General features: G+C 39.5%; 1 protein-coding gene across 6 annotated transcripts in view; it reads left to right on the top strand.

The window, feature by feature from the left end:
* Glut1 (Glucose transporter 1) overlaps window positions 1-19,931 on the top strand; it is a 56,671-nt gene that overhangs the window by 19,261 nt on the left and 17,479 nt on the right. For 3 of the 6 annotated variants that reach the window (XM_077648942.1, XM_077648943.1, XM_077648944.1), the window contains exon 14: window positions 3,694-3,913. In XM_077648942.1, the coding sequence (XP_077505068.1) occupies window positions 3,694-3,913 (220 nt within the window). Of the gene's footprint in view, window positions 1-3,693; window positions 3,914-9,344; window positions 9,530-10,175; window positions 10,331-19,931 lie in introns of those variants that run through there. The other 3 variants (XR_013311164.1, XM_077648946.1, XM_077648945.1) reach the window with 3 other exon arrangements.

The following is a 19,931-nucleotide window of genomic DNA, read 5'->3' on the forward strand; positions in this document are numbered from 1 at the left end:
CCAGTAGAGAACTCACTGCTGTGGCTAACATTCAGCTCCTGAGCTGCTGATCCCAGCCATAGTGGCTACATATTAATTTACTGCTGAAGTTCCACCCCCTCATGTAATACCCCTTCAATGGGGCCTTTGAGGTATTAATAATAAATAAATAAATAAATAAGGTGAAATGCAAAAGTGCCTCTGTGCTGTACGATGTCAGTGCAGAGTAAAGAACCTCAGGTGATCAAAGTTAACCAGTTTCCCACCACTGTGGCTTGCCTCGTAGCACACAGCATTGTTTTGGCACATCAAAAATCGGTCATTATTTCTTGTCAAGTGATTTCAGTTTTAGTAGCATTGTGTCTGGGACTTAATGTAACATCATAGATAACATCATAGCAGATTAAGCAGCACATGTAAAGCACACAGCCTTGGCGGCACCAAGGCTGTGTTAAATCCCATGGCTCCAGAAAAGAGTTACGTCTATCTCACTGCACCTTGCTATGAGCTCTTCAAACCACAGCACATGCATTTTAATTGTTGTAGAATGCTGTTTTCATTTTAGTTATGTTGACATGACGCTCCACCGAGTAGAAAGGTTTTGAGGTCATGTAATTTACAGCCGGGGAAGACATACTTCAAGATGACTGCCTTCATGATCTCTATGCTTCTTGAAGCTGTGCTAACATGGCTACATGTTCGTGCTCTTCCATAATTTGCACTAGGCTCAAAAGTTCAGGAAACCAGAACCATACTGTGGATAAGAATCTTTCTTTCACTGATTGGTGCTGATTGATAGATTGTGATCCGCAACATTGTGATCCACAACTAGTGATTTTGTAAACTTTATTATGAAGAAAGCAGACTCAAAATTTTGATATTTTCGTTGAGTGCACTCCTATAAAAGGAATTCTTGTAGCAAGCTAACTGCTATAAACGATTGAATTGGGCTGTTGTTCGGTCACCAAATACATGCAGTGTGGAAGCGGCATTGTTGAGAAAACCAGAGCTAGAAAACAGAATGTCATGTGACTTGTAGAATTTTTCTAAAGCATTTTAACCTATTCAACGTTCTATTCCAATCCAAGAAAGCTTTGTAATTTTTTTAATTTTTGCTCCTAAGGTCTCGTTAACTCCATCTTGCAACCTGGTTTGAAGCATAAATCAAACAATACAACACTTTTAACTGTCTTCGAATTCATGGTTATAGTTTTGCAGTAGTCGATTTTCACATTATTATGTGGTCATTTGCAAGCGCACCTAGATCGCACTATCTTCAAACTATCCTACTGGATTTCAAATGGTGTTGCATAAACTGGTTTATTGCCCCAGTTCCCTTCAGAACGGTTCTAGTAAACATGCTATTATTAAGGGGTACCCTCAGGAACCAAGCTGGTGCCATTAAGGCAGGAATGGTGTCAGTTGGAGCTGCACAGGGGCAGTTGGCACTTGACTGGTTTTGGCTGTGAAATCTGCTCCAAGTGGTCTTACCTGAAATCACTTGGTGCTTGTTGATTCCAAACTGGAACCAGCTAGGAATGCACCATGCGCAGCTGTCTTCCAATTAATCTTGTATGGAGATTCAGATAATTTGCATCCAACTCAAAATACTATCTAAAGTTATTTCCATAGCAACTAGGTTCAGGATCCAGTTGATTCCCAGGGTGAGACCTGCAGCTTTGCAGTAGACCTGCAGCTGGGACCATCTGTGGTCTATTTGGCCTTCAGCTGGGAGAAGCTAGTTACCAACTCAGATCTGCAGATTTCACATTTGAAACCAGGAGTTTAGTTTCCAGCTGGAGTCAACCGAATTCTCAGTTGACAAGTTTCACCTGAGTAAACAGGTCAGTGTTAACACACCCTTAGCTGTATTAGCATATTTATTTATTTATTTATTTATTTATTTATTTATTTATTTATTTATTTATTTATTCCTCAAATGCCCCTAGGTAGGGGTTTTACATGGCGGGTGGGCATCATCAGTGAATGATGATGTGTTCAGTGGCCATCATATCTGTCACAAGTGCCTGCCGGTGCTGCAATATGGTGACTTATCAGTATGGAAGTCAGTACAGAAGTGCTTCCATGCACTTAACTCTTGGCTCAGTGCTGTTTTCTTGCACCTTTCAGTTTCTTATGAAAGATTTATACCTGACTTAAAAGTTCTTGAGGGCTTTAGCAGAGTTTTGCAGAAAATAGAGCATACCTTGCATTATGATTGGCATGCACCGGTTGTGCTTGTTACTTTTGTATATGAAATATTTTGCACAGTGCAATAGAGCACTCAAACTTGCTGCTTTGGGCTAGCTTAAAACTGTGGCCCTTTCAGGTTACTCCTGAAGTGCACATTGTAATTCCTGCACACTTCTTTCGTAATTTTTTGTGTACTTTTTGTAATTTCTGCAGACTTAATTTCTGTAGAAATAAGCATTGTGAAAAGTAATTTTTGTAAGGGTATGACACATCTAAATTGAGGAACACACAACCAGCAAGTATAATAGCGAGAAAAAGCACTGATGGAGTCGTGAAATCTGCAGCAGGGTAGCATTTTAAAGGACTATGGCAAATGTTATAATTCCTGCAAACATGCTATTAAATGAAGTCTGAATTCACTGTAGGAGATGTTATGGATACTAGTAGCATTATATTCACCCACCTATCATCAATATAGAAAAAGGAGCCAGTATGATATTGCCAAGCAAACAGCATTTATTGCAAAACTGTATCTAAGAGAAATAATGTCTGACCTTTCTCATTCATGGCCAAGCCATGGGCATTACAGATTAGAAATATCAAGTCAGGTATTGAATGATTAGCATAAGGAAGAAATACCATCTAGTGCACAAAACGAAGGAAGCTGTCATGATTGTTGATGATGGCATCTACCACATGAATGACTCGTATATCACACTATCAAAAAAATTAAAAACATGCACTTGTGCTACTATATCCAGTTGGTGACAGACAGTGGCACTATTAGTGCAACTTAGCATTCAAGAAGCATTTATGCAGACTTGTGTTGCTTTTCATTGCAAATAATAGTTGCTGCATGGAATTTTAGTCAGTTTGCTAGCATTTACCTTTTCAGTTTGGACTGATTAATTTTTCATCTTTTAGAACAAGCTACATATGTGCACTGCCAACTAGCTCGGACACAAATTGTTTTAAAATATGATAACACAGCAGGGATGCAGGCACACTGGCAGGCAGACTAGCAGGCAGACTAGAAGGCAGGCTTGTGTAATACTCAAAATTGACTCTTTCTTGGATGAATCTGCATGCACATGCACGAAAGAAGCAAAGGAACTTGACGGCTACATTACTGTAAGGCTTGCTGGGCTATCATCAAGATAAGGCTGTGTTGTTTGGCTCAGAAGATTTTAAGTAATAGCTTTTCATCTTTGTGAACAGTTCCATCTTGCATCGCAGGACTGTTGTTATTTCTAGCACAATCCAGCATCGTCTGGTGACCGTACACGAGGTAATGCATCTCCCGTGGCAAGTATAAAAGAATAAGGCCACATCCCAATGACTGTAAAGAAAGATATTATTCAAAAAGCAAATGTTAAGCTTTGTGGGAAAATGCATGCTTTTTGCAGTGTATACGTCATGCATGCTCTGTTTTTCTTAATTTTAAAGTTGGTGAGAGTCAGTTTTTTTATCTGTATTTACTTTTGTATGGCTGACATCAGCTCTACCTTTCTTAATCTTCAGGCAGCTCTTGGAAACTACACTTTCCTGCCATTTACTCTACTGCTGGGCTTCTTCTGGACATTCACGTACAAAAAAGTTCCAGAGACGAAGAACAGAACTTTTGAAGAAATCTCTGCCCTCTTCAGGAGGGACGACGTAGTCAGCATCAATGGGATGGGCACACGACGCAACTCTCTGGCACCTGGCCAGGATGCCGTTTATGAAGAAAAGCCAGAGACATGTAAGTTCTAGAGAACTTACGTGCTATGTTTTTGGTGCATGCAACTTGAGGAAACCTGTCTGTAGGAAAATCCCTTGTGACTTTTTGTGTTACATTGAAGTTTGTGAAGGGTGAGCAGAAATTGATTTCTGATTGTGGAGCATATTTTGCAGCATAGCCTGAAAGATGCTAGACGTAACCGCAAATCTCTCAATGAGGTTTTGTGCAAGTTGTAGTGAAAATGTTGAAGGCCAAGTATTATACCCCTCAGCTGTATAACATGAAAATTTGTGCCCACAAGAAAGTACTTTTGTAGCTTTGATATCAAAGAACATTGAAAGTTTTCTGCTCATTGTTTTTGTACTGCTTTCCTTGTAAAGTAGTCTGATATTTCTTCCGTAATTTCAGCTTTTTAGAAGTACAGGTAGCTGATTGTCACTTAATGAAATTCTCTCGGCAAATGGCAGCATGAAGGTGCAGAAAGTAATATGTTGGTGCTGGTCTGTTGTAGAACAAAGCTGAGATAATATTTTCCCACTACCAAATAACTGATAGTAGCAGTAGCTAACTAAGGGATTCATTCACAAATAGCATGCTTTGATCACAGCAACAGATAGTCATCTAGCCACTTGATAAAGGAAGGAGGCACTTTTCAGAGTGTTGAATCACCATTGTTGTGAAGGAATGTGCCAATATTTTGGAGTTAATTTTTAATGTTTAGAATTGTGGATGAAGTGCATACATAAAGTTAGAGAAGGGTGGAAAGAGCACAATCATTCTGTTCAGATCTTGATGTGTATCTATCAGTGTTCTCTTTCACGACAACATATGTAGCAAACTGGTGAAATTTTCAAATGCACTTGTGATTTACTTCCTTTGCTCCTGCTGTTGCAGTTTTGTTGTTTGGTTTTTGCAATGTCTAGGTCTCTCATTTTTCGAACCAGACTTTACTATGGACTTTAAAATTCAGGCTTCACCTTCTTGTTGAGAACTTGGATGTAGCATTTCTGTCATAGAAAACACTACTAATTGATTGAATGTGTCTATGTCATACACGTGCAAGAAACCGAATGCGGGTTTCAAACTAAATGCTATATTTTTTTAATGGCCACCCTTGACTAAAAAAATTCATTCCTTTATTTTCTTGCACTGTTTATCCTGAAGGCATTCAGTGGTGCCATTAGTATAACTCATGAAACTTGCTCAGAATAAGCCTAAGTGGACAAGCTTACCAGTCTTGGGAACCATTGTGCAGAATTTGTCCTTGTATTTCAAACCGTGGAACTACGTGCGAATTGACTTCATGGTAGCCTCTTAGCTGTATGAAACTTGTGGTGCCTCGTCAGGCATCGGAAAATGGGTTGTGACAATGAATGCATGTTTCTGTTCCATGCTATTATGCTACTAAAAGTGACAGGTGTAATTTCTTGTATTTATGCTCTGGGAACTGTGCGAAGCCTATATTTTTTGTTTATGCTGTGTTTATAGAATCAAACTGTTCATCTTAAACTGCTTTTTACTATGTAGTCTCTCTTGAGCTTATTTCCCAATCAATACAGTAACATGGATTTTCGTATATTTACCATTTTATATTGATCCATGTTGCAATACATGTTTTTTGCTTTTAATGCTGAAACTAATGAAAAGAAGTGCAATTTTTTCATATGTGAACTAGTTATGTTTCAGAAAGAGAATTTAAAATATCAACCACGAGAACAAATAATAAAGTGGTAATTATAAGCTTCCTTGGTGCTTTTTGTTAGCATGACTGCAGTACAATTGGCTAAGCGTAGAGCACGAATGAGCTGCTTGCTAAAGCCTTTACAGACTAGAATCGAACTGTTTATCTTAAATAGGTTCTTACTATGTAGCCTGTATTGAGCAGTTTCCCAATTAATGCAATAACATGGATTTTTGTATATTTATCATTTTATGTTGATCTGTGTGATAATACTCGTTTTTTGTTTTTACTGCTGAAACTAGCAAGTGTCAAATTTTTTTTCATGTGTACATTGTTTTAGAAACAAAATTTAAAATACTAACCAGAAGAACAAATAACCAAGTGATAATTATAAGCTTGCTTGGGTTAGCATGACTGCAGTACAATTGGCTAAGCATAGAGCACAAATGAGCTGCTTGCTAAAGCCATACAGACTGCCCACATGCACTTTGCTACGCATGCAGTACTGTCCCTGAAATATGTTAATATGTTTCTATTTAGGATTGTTCGAAGTATCCATCTTTATATATACCAAATGCCGAATGTGCAGATAATCTGCATCACTTCATGCTAATATCCACAGGGCATGACAGGATGGGTTTTGATTTGGCATGATCTGTTTTTATGACATAGGTCACATTTCATGATGGCAAGTGGTCTTCTTGATACTAAGCAATTGCAGACCATTTCCTAATTCAAGCCTAAGCCGTAGCACATGCTGATTTTTTCACACATTTTGTATATAAGGTGCTTTGAATTCATGATGTTGCGTGTCCAGCAGTTTTTGCTTCATTTATTTTTTGACTGGATATTATGTATTTGCTAGACAGATCTGTTGTTTCTTGCTTAGATTTTTTAGTTTTTCTTATAGTTAATATATAATGTGTATTGATCCTGAGTTGAATTAATTGCTTTATGGGTGTATAAAGACATAAAGACACACTCTTATAGTGTGTTAACTGGTTCATGGACAGCTTAAGAGAGCTTCCCAATGAATGTTTACACAATGTTGCTAATGTTTCTGATGTTCAAGCGAGGAAGTTTTGCGTAAAATTAACTAATTCCTGATGTCTGCAGTTTTTGCACATTGCTCAAACTAAGTGTTGACAATTTGAGCATAGAATGAGCTGTAACTAGTTCCTAATGTCTACAGGTCTTGCGAATTACACGAATTAATTGTTGACAATTTTAGTGTAAAATGAGTGTAATTAATTCCTGATGTCTGCAGTTCTTGCAAATTCCACAAAGTAAGTGTTGACAATATGACACCGACCCGGTAGAAAAAAATTCCATCACTTTTCACATTCCATTTTTAACATTCCATTTTTCACATTCTACTTTTCACAATCAATTTTCCACAGTCAATCCAGTGCATTTAGGAGAAATCGTCGTGACAGAGTAAATTTCAGAAGGGAATATAATTACTAGTAGCATTGACACAAGCACAGCCATTTGGTTACAAGCAAAATCTTTGGGGCACAAGCACTGAACACAGCCTCTACACAATTGATATGAGCCATCCAGAGAATGCTGTCCAGACAGTCAAGTCTTCTTGTCAGATTTTCGTGAATGCAACTGGTACTTACTGAGGGGGCCCCGTAAATGGCTTTCATTGCAGCAGAGCATTATTATAGATTGTGTCCACAACATAGTTTTATGGAGCATGTCACACTGTCTATAGAAATGTATCCCGATGACATTATGCCTTAATAGTGCTTTGTAGAGTCTGTGTCAGATCATTCTGAGATATAAATGGGCTGAATGCACATACATATTGTTAGCATGTCTCTCTTAAGGAATGAGGTAGGCTTCTTAGTGAAACTGGCATAGCTGTGACAGAGCTTTAAAAACAAAGTTATTAAATACATGAAATGACTAGTAACAAAATAAATAAATGACATCACGATTGTCTTAACTGAACAGTAAAAACAGCTTGCCCATTAAAATCAAAGCATAAAAAAATGTTTAATCTTGACTTTCAAAAGAGCCACCGTGACTGTGAAGCTTTATTCATTTTAAATTTAAGCCTATTTTTTCTGCAGAAATAGGTGATTATGTTTCACTGTTAATGGGAACATGAAGCAGTTAAAACGCGTAAGAATAGTGGGAACCTAGATTTCACTGCATGTTACCCCTTGAAAGAAGCACTCTTTATCATGCCTAGCTGACAAGAGCAAATAAATTTGGAAATAATATGCACTTGCAAGACCCAGAAAAAAAAAAAAGAGAATGTTGCTCTCAGTATTGGATACAAAAGCTGTCTGGCAACTAACTAGCCTTGTTGAATATTTGGAAAACCTTTCACATGTTGGGATATGCAACTTCACAACAGCCATGAAAGATCTTGCAGCTTGTGTTTAAATGATGACTTTTTCTATTTTCTACTCTTCCAACTGTGAAAAACCAGTGAGTCATCATGTGATGTGCAAATCTTCTTTACAAAATTACTCTCTGTTTGCTCACCTTTTTTTTTTTTCTCATGAGCTTTTGGTGCAGTGTTTGGCAGCCATTTAAGGAATTGACAGTAGAGGAACAGGTGGAAGCTGTACGTATTTGTGTGGTAAGATTTATCATGGATGGTGACAAAGCCAATCTGCCAGACCGTAGCCGGTGGAGATAACGATGCTAATTACTTTCTCTTGGTCAGCAAATCGATGTACTGTAATTTTCTGTGTATGATTGGACCTTATTGTTGGTTGCACTCATTCTTCAACAGCCATATTTACAAAAATTTTAGAACATGATTTGCATACTTATACAAAATGTTCTCAGCTGTATGTAATGGCTGCGATATTGTGCTGCACATATTTAGTGTCATTGCAGTATGCCATGTTTACTGAACTCTAATAGGTCTCCAACTTGAGCATGCCTGGTCTTCAGTATCACTATGAAAAAATTAATACTCTGCTTGTTCTAGCTTGTAAGAATTCTAGCGCACAAATAAGCATAGAAAAAAAGAATATTAATCCTCATTTATATGCAGAACACAGGTACAGTTCTTTGGTATTAAATGAAGTTCTTTAGGCAAAGCCATCTCTACCTTCATCTTCAAAGGCTAAATGAAAGTTTTGCCACCTCAGGCGTTCCTGTGACACGCACATCTCTAACATTACCCTTCCTTCTATATCTGGAGTTAGTCTATCTGCATTGCTCCTACCATAGAGGCAAACAAACCAGCTTCCCTCAAATAGCCAGTATTTCCTGAGAAAAGGTCTCGTGCAATTAGCCCTGATATTTAAGGCTATACCATTGCACAATACACACCTACTTGATTAACACATTGATATACTATACACCTGACAGGGTATATATTTATGTACATTATCAAGTCGCTGCAGCTATGTAAGAACATTTCTGTAAATATGATCTGGGAGGCTTGCCTTTCTTTTGTTTGTTACAAGTTATTTTAGTAATTAGTTTTTCTGCCTTTCCCACTTGTAGCTTCTTTGCCCTGCATTTCAGTTCACAGAGACACGCCATTGCGCACATTCTTGAACAGTCATAATTTCACCTCAATAGCTCATTAAGCTTACCTCATGGCTTAAAATTATCAAGGTTCTTTCTTTCCTTTACAGCTTGTCAATGCTAGTGGTCTTGGTGCTTCTTTTAATGTTTGGAATGTTTGTTTTATTTTTATAGCCATTTGTATACATCCTACGGCAGTTTAATTCTGCATGTGTTGTTAATGCTAGTGCTCTTGGTGCTAATGTTTGGAATGTTTTTTTTTTTTAGCCATTTGTATACATCCTATGGCAGTTTCATTCTAATGCGTTGTATCTAAAGATGTAAAACTTGATGAAATTTTGAACACATGAAGAAGGCTCTTTTCAAGGTTTGTGAAAAATTGTAAATTTTTTAATAATAGCAAGGCTGATGTGATACATAAGATACATTTTACTTAACATTTCAATTAATCAGTATAAAAAAAAAGTGTTTTAGTTTTATGACTACTGCTGTCAAAAATGTAAGGTTCCCTGTGCAGCCAGACTTTCTTGCATACTGTGCCTCTCCATGTTAGCCCCTCATTTCGAAACAGCAACTTACTTGCAGTTACTTGCACCTTCTTAAACTGGCTGCATTTGTGAACTTTACACACAATTTATTTACACGAGTATGATCGTAGTACAGTTTTATTTGTACTGCTAAAATGCAAACTATGTACTTCTGTTCACATATAAAATTTGGTGACAGAATCTATAGCAGCGGACATGCCAAGGACATTAGGGATGGGTAAATAAAGCGTTGCCTGAAAATGCTGTGATGCACTGTGCAGTCTTTTTGTCAGGAGCTTGCATTTCTAAGTTTAGTGCTTACTGATAAAGGGTCTTTTTGGTTATGAAGACAAGTGTTTGGATATTTTACTTCCTTGTGCTACCAGGAACGACTAAACTCAACGTCAGGTAGTACCATGGAAAATGTTTTGTATGCTTTTAGCATCAGCTTCTATGGTTTGTTTGCACAAATAGCATATTTACTTGTTTTTGATTTTTGAAATAAACATTATTTGATTTACACATTTTGTTCTATTTCCTTTCTCAAGGGAATTTATGTTTTTATTCACAGACGGAACATTCTCCGCATGATTTGCTGGGAAAACTGGCATTGAAGTTCGTTTGCCTTCCAGAAACGAGTGGCTTCAGGATGCAGAGTTTTTCGGGGTTGACGTAACAGCCTGTGCACTGATTACACTTCTGTGGACTATGCCTTTGAGAAACAAGTACGCTTGAAAAGTAATGTTATGTTTGGTTTGTCAGTCCATGTTCTAGTTGATACATGCAGTCATTTTCTTTCTGATTCAATAGTTGTTAGGGCTTGCTGTAATATATTACTTTCATGGAATCTTCTCTGTACATTGTGTGAAATGATTAAAAACTGAAAGAAATGTGTTAGGTCTTCTAAGCACATTTTTGGGATGCACAGTGCCATCAGAAAGTAACAACCAATGTATGTGGCATTGTGAAAAGCAATGACAAATTAAGTGCTATAGCCTTGATACGACAGGCCGCCTAACTAATGGGCGCTTAATTTGTGTCCTAAATAAAGTTGCTTACTACTAGTTGTGTTAAATTTACTAGGGCAGGTGCCATCTTTGTGTTTATGCAAACCTTAGCATTATGCAATGTAAGTAATAAGTGGCCTTTTATCTGCTGCTGGTACAGCATTTTTCAACTCTTCATTTAATTTTCAACTTCCATCCATAGAAGTTTTGTTTTTTCTGTGTTAATTTTGAATTTCTGTCCTGAATTCATAGAGCCAGCAATGATAACACTTATTTGGTGGGGAAAGTTGTCTGGAAGAGGGAATGTCGCAGTGTGAAGCTTTAATTTTATCTTCAAGTTGACAAGTTGGTACAGGCAGGTGTAGAAAATAGCATATTGAATTTTAAAGGGACTGACAGTTGAATGTTAAGGACTCCATTTTTTTTTAAGTGCACTGAAAAACTGTAATGTCCAGGATGTCCATTTCTGCAATGGTTTTGTTAGAAATTGTGCAGAAACTTGTACTAGGAATTTTTCGATCAGTGGATGTGACTGTTTTTATGCATCCCAATGTTGGAAACCACAAATTCGGGAGCGCGGTAATAATTGCATGCTGGCAAAAGGGAGCTACTGAAAACTAGTGCAGTCCCAGACGCCCGCATGCAGTTCTACAGTTTCAGTATATAGCGTAGCTTCCATTTGGTTTTCCATACTCAGAGCTGCTGCAGTGCTGCAAACGTATGCCTCATTAATGACAGTTTTAATAGACCATTGTTGCCAATTCAACCAAAAAATGCAGAATACTGTGGCACCATTTATTAAAGAAAGCTCAGAGATCTTCATCGCGATGCAAAGGGAGTATCAAAGGGTGCTCTGCAGAGAGCGCAACCTGTAATATATGACGAATACTTCATGAAAAAAAAATACTCCTTGAACTTAACACGCAAGATTTTACTAATCAATGATAATGGTTAGGTTTAGGTTTCACTGCAGGTTGTTGCTTCAGCTTGTTTCATGCGATTTTCAGTGACAATTTAAATTGTTAAATCCTCCTTTCTTCAATAATACAGTGCGGGACTCTTGCAATATAAGGCAAGATCTTTTCATTTCCATCTTAATCCTATGACATGCTTTGGTCAGTTGTCCATCTCTTCAAAATCAGTGCTACATATTAGCAGAGTTAGTAAATCTTGTAGTAATGTTTGATCTGATAGTGGCTTGTAGTAGTAGTAATATTTCAAATAGCATTACGCCTGGAATCAGACTTGTTAAATGCGCTTTTATTGTGACCATTTGTAGAAAAAGCCTCCCTTAAGTGCTGGTTCGTGCACAAATTTGAAATGTAGTAATTTGTGGAATATAGTCAAACTTGATATAACGAAATAATGGATACAACAAAGGAATAGCCATCCCTCTTGGAAGCTTCCATAGGGAACCTGTGCTTAAGTTTGCCGTGTCGGTTGCAACGCCTTAACACAGAGCTTAGCGAAACGAGCAAGCAGTTTTGGGTGCACTTCTAGTGCATTTCCATGCCACCTTTGTCCGCTTATCAGCATGAGCTTCCAAGTTGTGTCGAAGCCACACATGCTGTGCATCACTTATCTGGGCTATGCCGAGAGAAGCTAGGCATTGAATGCTGTCAACAAAACGCAGGCATCTAATCATTCAGAGTGTGCTTTCGCGTTTGTAATGGTCCAAGCAGCTGATGGCTGCAGTTTTTAGTTGCCAAATTGAACAATGACAGTGCCAATTGGGCAGCGCAGGTTCTCTATAGAAGCACATGTATTTGATGTCTCGTTCTTACGAAGACAGCCACCGCTGTGGCTCAGTGGTTACGGCACTCAGCTGTTGACCGAAAGGCGCGGGTTCGATCCTGGCTGCAGCGGTCGAATTTCGATGGAGGCGAAAGTCTAGAGGCCCGTGTACTGTGCGATTTCAGTGCCTGTTAAAGAACCCCAGGAGGTCGAAATTTCCGGAGCCCATCATTACAGCCTCTCTCATAGCCTAAGTCGCTTTGGGATGTTAAACCCCATAAACCATTAACTATCGTTTTTACGAAGTAAAATTTTCCTGCAAGAACAGGATATTATGAACCTCCAGTGAACTCCACTGTCCATTTCGCACTGAGTATGTCAATTTGTAACAGTGCCAAATTTACCAGTTCGGTATTGCAAATTGAAATCGCTGCGCATGACCTGCTCTGCCAAGCAGTACACAAAACACGAACTTGTCACCTCAAGTGGGGCACGCAGGGATCGTTTGTCTGGACAATTTGTCAGCATGGTTTGACATTGGCGCTCCCTTCTTTGCTGAAAATTGGGTATACGGCGCCCACTGAACGATGCCATGCTGTGCCTTGATCGAGTTGCCAACATAATTGAAGTTACTCCATTCTCCAACCTCCTAGCTGCACCCACTGCCAGCGGTCTGTGTTTCTCTGGATCCATGTGCAGTTTAATTTCCATTTTCATAGCAGGGTCTCATGGTTAAAAATGTTTGACAGTGCACTTGGCATGCTTGACGGTATCAACATCCCATTGATTTCACAAAGCCAAGTGGTGGAAAATGAAACTGCAAAGCAATTTTCATTGGCCAGAAGGTAGCCATCATCAAAGCCTTCTGTCTGGCATACGCATTTGCCGCAAGACAATTCTAGGATGCGGGGAACTGCTGTCTCCCATGTGCTCGTTCCAACTGAAACAGGTACTTGTGACGAAACCGTAGCCGCACACCCTTTTTTACTGCAGCTCGTAATGGCATCAATACCTAGAAGACTGAGCTAAATTTTCTGAATAGGTCTCTCTCTGTCTTCTACGAAATTATTCTGGCATGATCCGTTTTCTAGGCACTGAAGCCGATGCCAGCTGCAGAATAAATGGGCATTTGTTGCACTTGTTGAAGGCTCCCATAACACACACTGCATCACATTGACCGCCAGTTATGTTGTCCTCTGTATACAGTGTAGCAGGTAAGCCCGTTGGCATGCAGAAGTTGCAGTTAAAGTCACGTACCGCTCTACCGAAGCGTTGGCCATACTTGAGAAAATGCGGGGCCCATTCCACTTTGCTATAACGAGGTTCAACTGTATTTAGGAATTTTTAATTAACACTGGTTATATGGCTGCTGTTCATTAAAAATAGTGAAAGGTTAGTCAAAAATATGATATATTTGTTTGCAATAAGGAACTGTATACCTCTGAAACACCCATGGAGGAAAGCGAGAAGTGGCTTGTGCAAAATTTTTTTAGCATGGAATTATCAGCATCTAACAATTTTGTAAGGATAACGAAGAAACAAAAGTGACGTTTCTTCACATCTTGGACAGTCTATAGTCGGATAAAACTCGAGAACGAAGCGGCCTTTCCCTGTCTAAGGTCACCCTTCCAGCCAATGGCATCGGCCGATTCTCATGAGGCTGTTAGCATGACAATGCAGGGAGTGGAAAATGAAAGGTGGTAATCCCCTCCCTCCGTGGTCGGGGATACCTCCCTGCATTGTCATGCTAGCAGGTTCATATGAATCAGCTGACGCCATAGGCTGGAAGGGTGTCCTTTGACGGGGAAAGGGTGCTTTTTTCTTGAGTTATATCCGACTATAGTATGCTGAATTTTTATTGCGTATGGCTGTTGTCTTTTACTGTCTTCAGGCAAACTTATGCATGGATGAAGTCTTTGTATATTTCTTAAACGGACCCTGAAATGACCTTGATGGTTATGTTGGGGTGCAATTTTTTTTTTATAGTGGTTTAACGTCCCAAAGCGACTCAGGCTACAAGGGACGCCGTAGTGAATGGCTCCGGAAATTTTGACTACCTGGGATTCCTTAATGTGCACTAACATCGCACAGTAGATGGGCCTCTAGAATTTCGCCTGCATTGAAATTCGACCACCGTGGCCGGGATCGAACCCGCGTCTTTCGGGTCAGCAGCCGAGCGCCATAACCACTGAGGCACCACGGCAACTGAATGCAAAAAATCTGTACAAGTTGCTTTTGTGAGCATTCGAGTCAAATTTGAAAGCCCCACATGGACCCTATAATTTACAAATTTTTAAAAATTGCCTGCAGCCGGTTAGGCTGACACCTCACTACGCGTTTTTAGCCACCCCTACCAAGGTGACATGGTGGTCAATCTGGGCGAGCCTTCACATTGGGCATGCCCAAGTGACATGAGCGAGATAAGGTGTAGCAGGGTGCAGTTCTGACCTGTTTTTAAAATTTTTCTGGTGCCTCAGCATGTACAAGTTGAGGGGGGAGAGGAAGAGCATCATTTTTATTCGCCGATATCGTCGGTGTTAACGAAGATAGCTTAAACATTTTTGGGGTGTGGGGACGAGTGGTGGAGTACTGATGTACTCATGGCTTGTGAGCTTTTCTGAACCTCAGTTAGTACCATTCATCGTCCCTTTAAAGTCTGTATTTAAAACTGTATGGTAAACTGCATTGCTCTACGTTAAAACTTAAGCACTGTTGAGTAATATTCAGAATGAATGCTTTTTGTAAAGCATGTAAAATGCAAACACAGCTACACACCAAGTTATTGCAAAGTGCTTGGAATTGCACATTTACGGGGTGCTTCTGATCATGAAATGCTTTCTTTGTGTGCACCGAGTTTCAAATGATATAAACCAGGCTGCAAGTCAACACTGGTACGTTTTGAGAAATGAAACAGGAGCAGTACTCATGCCTGTCACATTATGTAATGACCCATTTTTATTTCATGATATCTGAGCTAAGATTAGGAGCCTTTGTGCTGTTTGAAGTGAATGAAAAGTACATAGAAGGGAGTCATAGGAAACTACAAATATTTTTAATTGTGGGTAAAATTTTGTGAATAAAATGTATTTGTGAGGCCGTTGAACTGCTTCAGGAACAGTGGAAAAGTTGTTTCCGTACAAGCAGATCACTCATACAGTGCTCTCACAGATGAATCACTGGGGTAGCTGACAATAGTCGCATGTAAACAAAATCAGATCAGTAAGAGATGCATCTAAACAAATTACATCCACCAGCAAAACTATGAGCATTTCGCATTGCCGTTTGTCGGTAGCAGACGACATAGAACGCCGCGATTTTTCATCATCGCCAAAATGCTCAAAGGGGCACGGTGGGTAAAAAACAGGTGCCTAGGAGGTTACGTTGAAGTTAGTTGAAGCCAATGGCATGTAGGTTTCTTAACTCGGGGCGTATTATGCACCCCACCATTACGACGACGCAGACAAACATCTAGAAAAGACCGCAGTGGTGCCATGTGGTGACTTCTGTGCCAAAGAGCACGCCTGTGCCCTCCCATTCGCACCACTAGTACAGTATTCTAGTTCACTATAGCTATAGTGCCTAGAATATCCTATATTCTAGGCACTATACTATAGCTGTGCCCTTTGCAGCGGGTCGCCGCTACGTAGATCGCGCAGCACACTTATCCAGAGTCAACACAATTACCCAGAGTTGCTGAACACTCGGTTTAAAATTAACATATCGCACCATACCAGCTAGGGGCAAAACGTCCGAGTAATAAAAAAATTATGAGCTGCACTTATGTCTCTTTACGTGTGGAAATGCGAATTCTGCGCATGGTCCGCCATCTGAATTTGCGTCTTGGCCGAGCTGGCATCCGCTGCGGTTTTTCTGCGGTCTTGCGGTATTACGCGCGCGCCTTCTGCTGGGCCAGCGTCATATGTTGCAAGCGAGGTTTTCAGTTGGTGCCGCATGATGGCGCTACGACACACCAAGCAACCAAGCAATAGGGTGCCTCGATGTAGTAGTAGTGGTTTTATTAAATAATAAAAAAAGGAAGGAAAAAATTTTTGCTTGCCCCGGCATCTGCCATCGATACTGAAGCACCTGAGCTGGGGCAGCGGCAGTTAATGATAGCAGGCAGAGTGGAGAAATGAAATGAAAGAGGTGAGGGGACAGGAAGAGAGGCTGCCTCGATGGCCAGTGCCGCTTTCAGGATGAAGACACGAGCGGGGGCATGTTTGATCCCATCCTCCCGTTCAGCTGCATTGAATGCTTTGCGGCGGCGCGCCGTTTCGAAGAGAAAACTGCGGCTGCCGCATGGAATTCAGGAAATTTGGTATTCTGCCAAGACAGAGTGGTACCAGAGATTGTTTAAACACAGAGTTGGGGTTAATTACTCGGAAGTATGCCATCTTTTGTAGCTAATCTGCCAAGAAAGTCTGCGCCTTGTGAACAGTCAGTGCGCTCATGTGTGTTGGTTCTGTTCTGTCCCGTTCCTTTTGCTATGTGTTCCTTCATAATAGCAATCTTACAACGTGCGTAGCAGGACAAAGAAATAAGCGAGCTGAAGAAATGTGTTGAAAAAATTGAAAGTAACTAAAAAATGTGATACATCTGGAGATCATGAAGGAAGTTGACCAGCTAGAATGGCTGAGCAGGAAGCTTAATCTTGAGTTTCATGGCATCCCGGTAATGGAAAACGAAAACCTGCTGTCAAAGGTAAATGAAGTAGCAAGAAAGAACAAGGTTTTGGAGTTGACCAATAACGACGTCGCCATTCGCGGGCTGCCAGCTTTAAAGTGTAAGGTGCCAGGGATTGTCATTCGTTTTGGAAGGCAATTGTTGAAAGAAGAATTTCTTAAAGAAAAGAACTGAACACTTTAAATGAGCAAGGTCACATCCTTGAGAACCTGACAAAAAGAAGTTGGACATTGCTATTGAACGTGAAAAGCCACATTGATTCATGGTTTCAAGTACTGTGGCATCGAAATGGGAACATCTATGTCCGCCAGAAAGACGGTGAAAACGCTATCGTCATCCGCCATGAAAATGGCTTAGATAAGATGCCTAGATCCCTCGGTCTCCTGCTTTCTACCATGGCCCCACTTGACCATGGCTGACGCAGATTCTGTTTTGCCCTCAGAGGTCTTGAAATTATCTGGTAATGAATACTCTAATTTCTTAGTTTTTTCACTTGAATGTGCAGTCCGCAAAAAATAAGGTGCACCACTTGAAACATTATTTGTGGCATTCCAGTCCCAATTTGATTTTGTGATGTTAATGGAAACATGGTATGTTGACAATTCACACACCTTTAACTTTAATTTATAGAGTAACTTTTACCTAAACAGAACTGTTAGCCATGGGGGAGGTGTGGCAATATTGGTAAAGAAGCACCTTTCATGTGAAGTCTCGACGGCCTACTCGTGCATTCACCCAGACTGAAATTTTGTCAATAATACTGGGCAGAACTATTATTTCTGTTGTTTACCGATCCCCATCTGGCGATGTTCGCATCTTCTTTGTTTTCCTGGAATCTTTGTTGGCCTTTGTCGGTGATAATAGGTACAGTGTTGTATTTGGCAGTGACTTTAATATCAACATGCTAGCTGATACTCAAACTAAAAGAGAAATGGAACAGGTCATTCAGTCCTTTGGATGTAAAAATGTTATGAGCTCTCCTACCTGTATTACCACCACATCTGTGACGCTCCTTGATCTATTTATAACAAAGCGATATACACCTTCTTGCAAAGCCGGCGTAATACGCACTTATGTCAGCGACCATAATGCCATATACTTGTACGTTGACAACAACAAAACATGTCCTAAGAGCGTACATGTTCTTTTTCAAGAAATAACATTTAAAAATTTAGAACTTTTCAGACACACAATAAACAGTTTCAATTGGAGTAATGTCCTGGAACAATCAGAAGCGGATCATGCATAAAACCTGTGCTCGAGTTGTTTTGTAAGATTATATAATTCATCATTTCCTTACAAGAACCTCAGGCATTCCAAAAAGATCCATAAGTAAGTGACAATGCTAAGTCTATACTTACTAGAATTTTAGCAAAGGATAGGATGTACAAGTTGCTGAAAACATGAGACTTTGATCTCTTTAAAGAATACAAAAGCATACGTAACAAATGAACTAAAGATATGACAGCTGCTAGAGATGAATGTTATCATAATATCTTCTTTAATCCAACATCCAGGACAGGCGTAACATGGAAGAAGTTAAATATGGTACTAAAGCCTAGCAACCCAACCCATGTTATAAAAATTATCCACCAAAATGAAGATTATTCTGGTGAAAAGCTGGCAAATGCATTTAATTACATTTTTGTTGACCTGAAGAGAAATTATTATGATGTGCAGGCTTTGGACTGTATTAACTGTACCGTAGTCAGACTCGTTTCTTAAGTTGTATAAGAGAGGCTGAAGTATGAAGTAGTATCTATATTTGTCACATTAAATAACAGTGGAAGTTGGGATGCCGATGGTATTAAGCTTAAGCCTGTAAAATATGTCCTTGACATAATAGCACCCTGTCTCACCCATATATTCAATCTAGCAAATGGTGTGTTTCGACAGAAAATGCAGATTGCAAAGGTAACAGTTGTCTACAAAAACGGTGATAAGAATGAGTTTGGAAACTATTGGCCATTTTCAGTATTGCCTGTTTTCTCGAAAGGGCTTGAAAAAGTAATTTTGTCCCGGATGAATAACTTCTGTAATAAGCATGACATAATCACATCTTCGCAATTTGGATTTCGACAAGATCGGTCTACGGAACTTGCTCTATTAGCACAAAAGGAATACATTCTGAAATCTTTTGAAGACAAATATTTAGTTTTAGGAATATACGTAATTTTTCGAAGACCTTTGATCGTCTTAATCACATGCTGCTGCTAAAAAAGCTACAAGTATACGATTTTCGAGGAAAATCCTTGTTACTTTTGAGCAGTTACCCTAAGAATCAACAGAAGTGTGTAGAATTAAACGGTCACCGATCAGAGGTCAAAGCTATCTTATCTGGTGTGCTACAAGGCAGCATCTTGGGTCCATTCCTTTTCAACATATGCGGAAATGACATAACACAAATAGATAAAGAAACAAAGATGGCTATATATTTAGACGATACCACTTTACTTTTTTGCCGGCTCATGTGCCTCGACCATGATCACAAAAGCAAATATAACGCTTATGCAGCTTGAAAAGTGGACGAGATTTAACAATCTGCAGATTAATAGCTCAAAAACTAAAGCCATTATTTTCCGCCCCAATAGCAGGGACGTTCAAAATAACGATGTTATTACGCTTAATAATTTTAAAATGGATGTAGTTAATTCCTTTAAAATAGTATATTTTTCAATGAGAAAATGTCATGGGACGAGCACAGAAATTATATAACATCTAAACTGTCCCATGTCATGGGATCAGTTTGCGCATACAAGCACATCCTCCCTTTAAATGTAAAAATGCTGCTTTATAACCCACTGTTATGCTCTCGTGTAAACTATTGTCGCTTGGTATGGGGAAATACATCTTTCACTAACCTCCGAAAATTTCATATCCAACAGGAAAGAATGCTTAGAATA

Source organism: Amblyomma americanum, chromosome 1 (genome assembly GCF_052857255.1).
Source record: "Amblyomma americanum isolate KBUSLIRL-KWMA chromosome 1, ASM5285725v1, whole genome shotgun sequence".
Classification (NCBI taxonomy): Eukaryota; Metazoa; Arthropoda; class Arachnida; order Ixodida; family Ixodidae; genus Amblyomma; species Amblyomma americanum.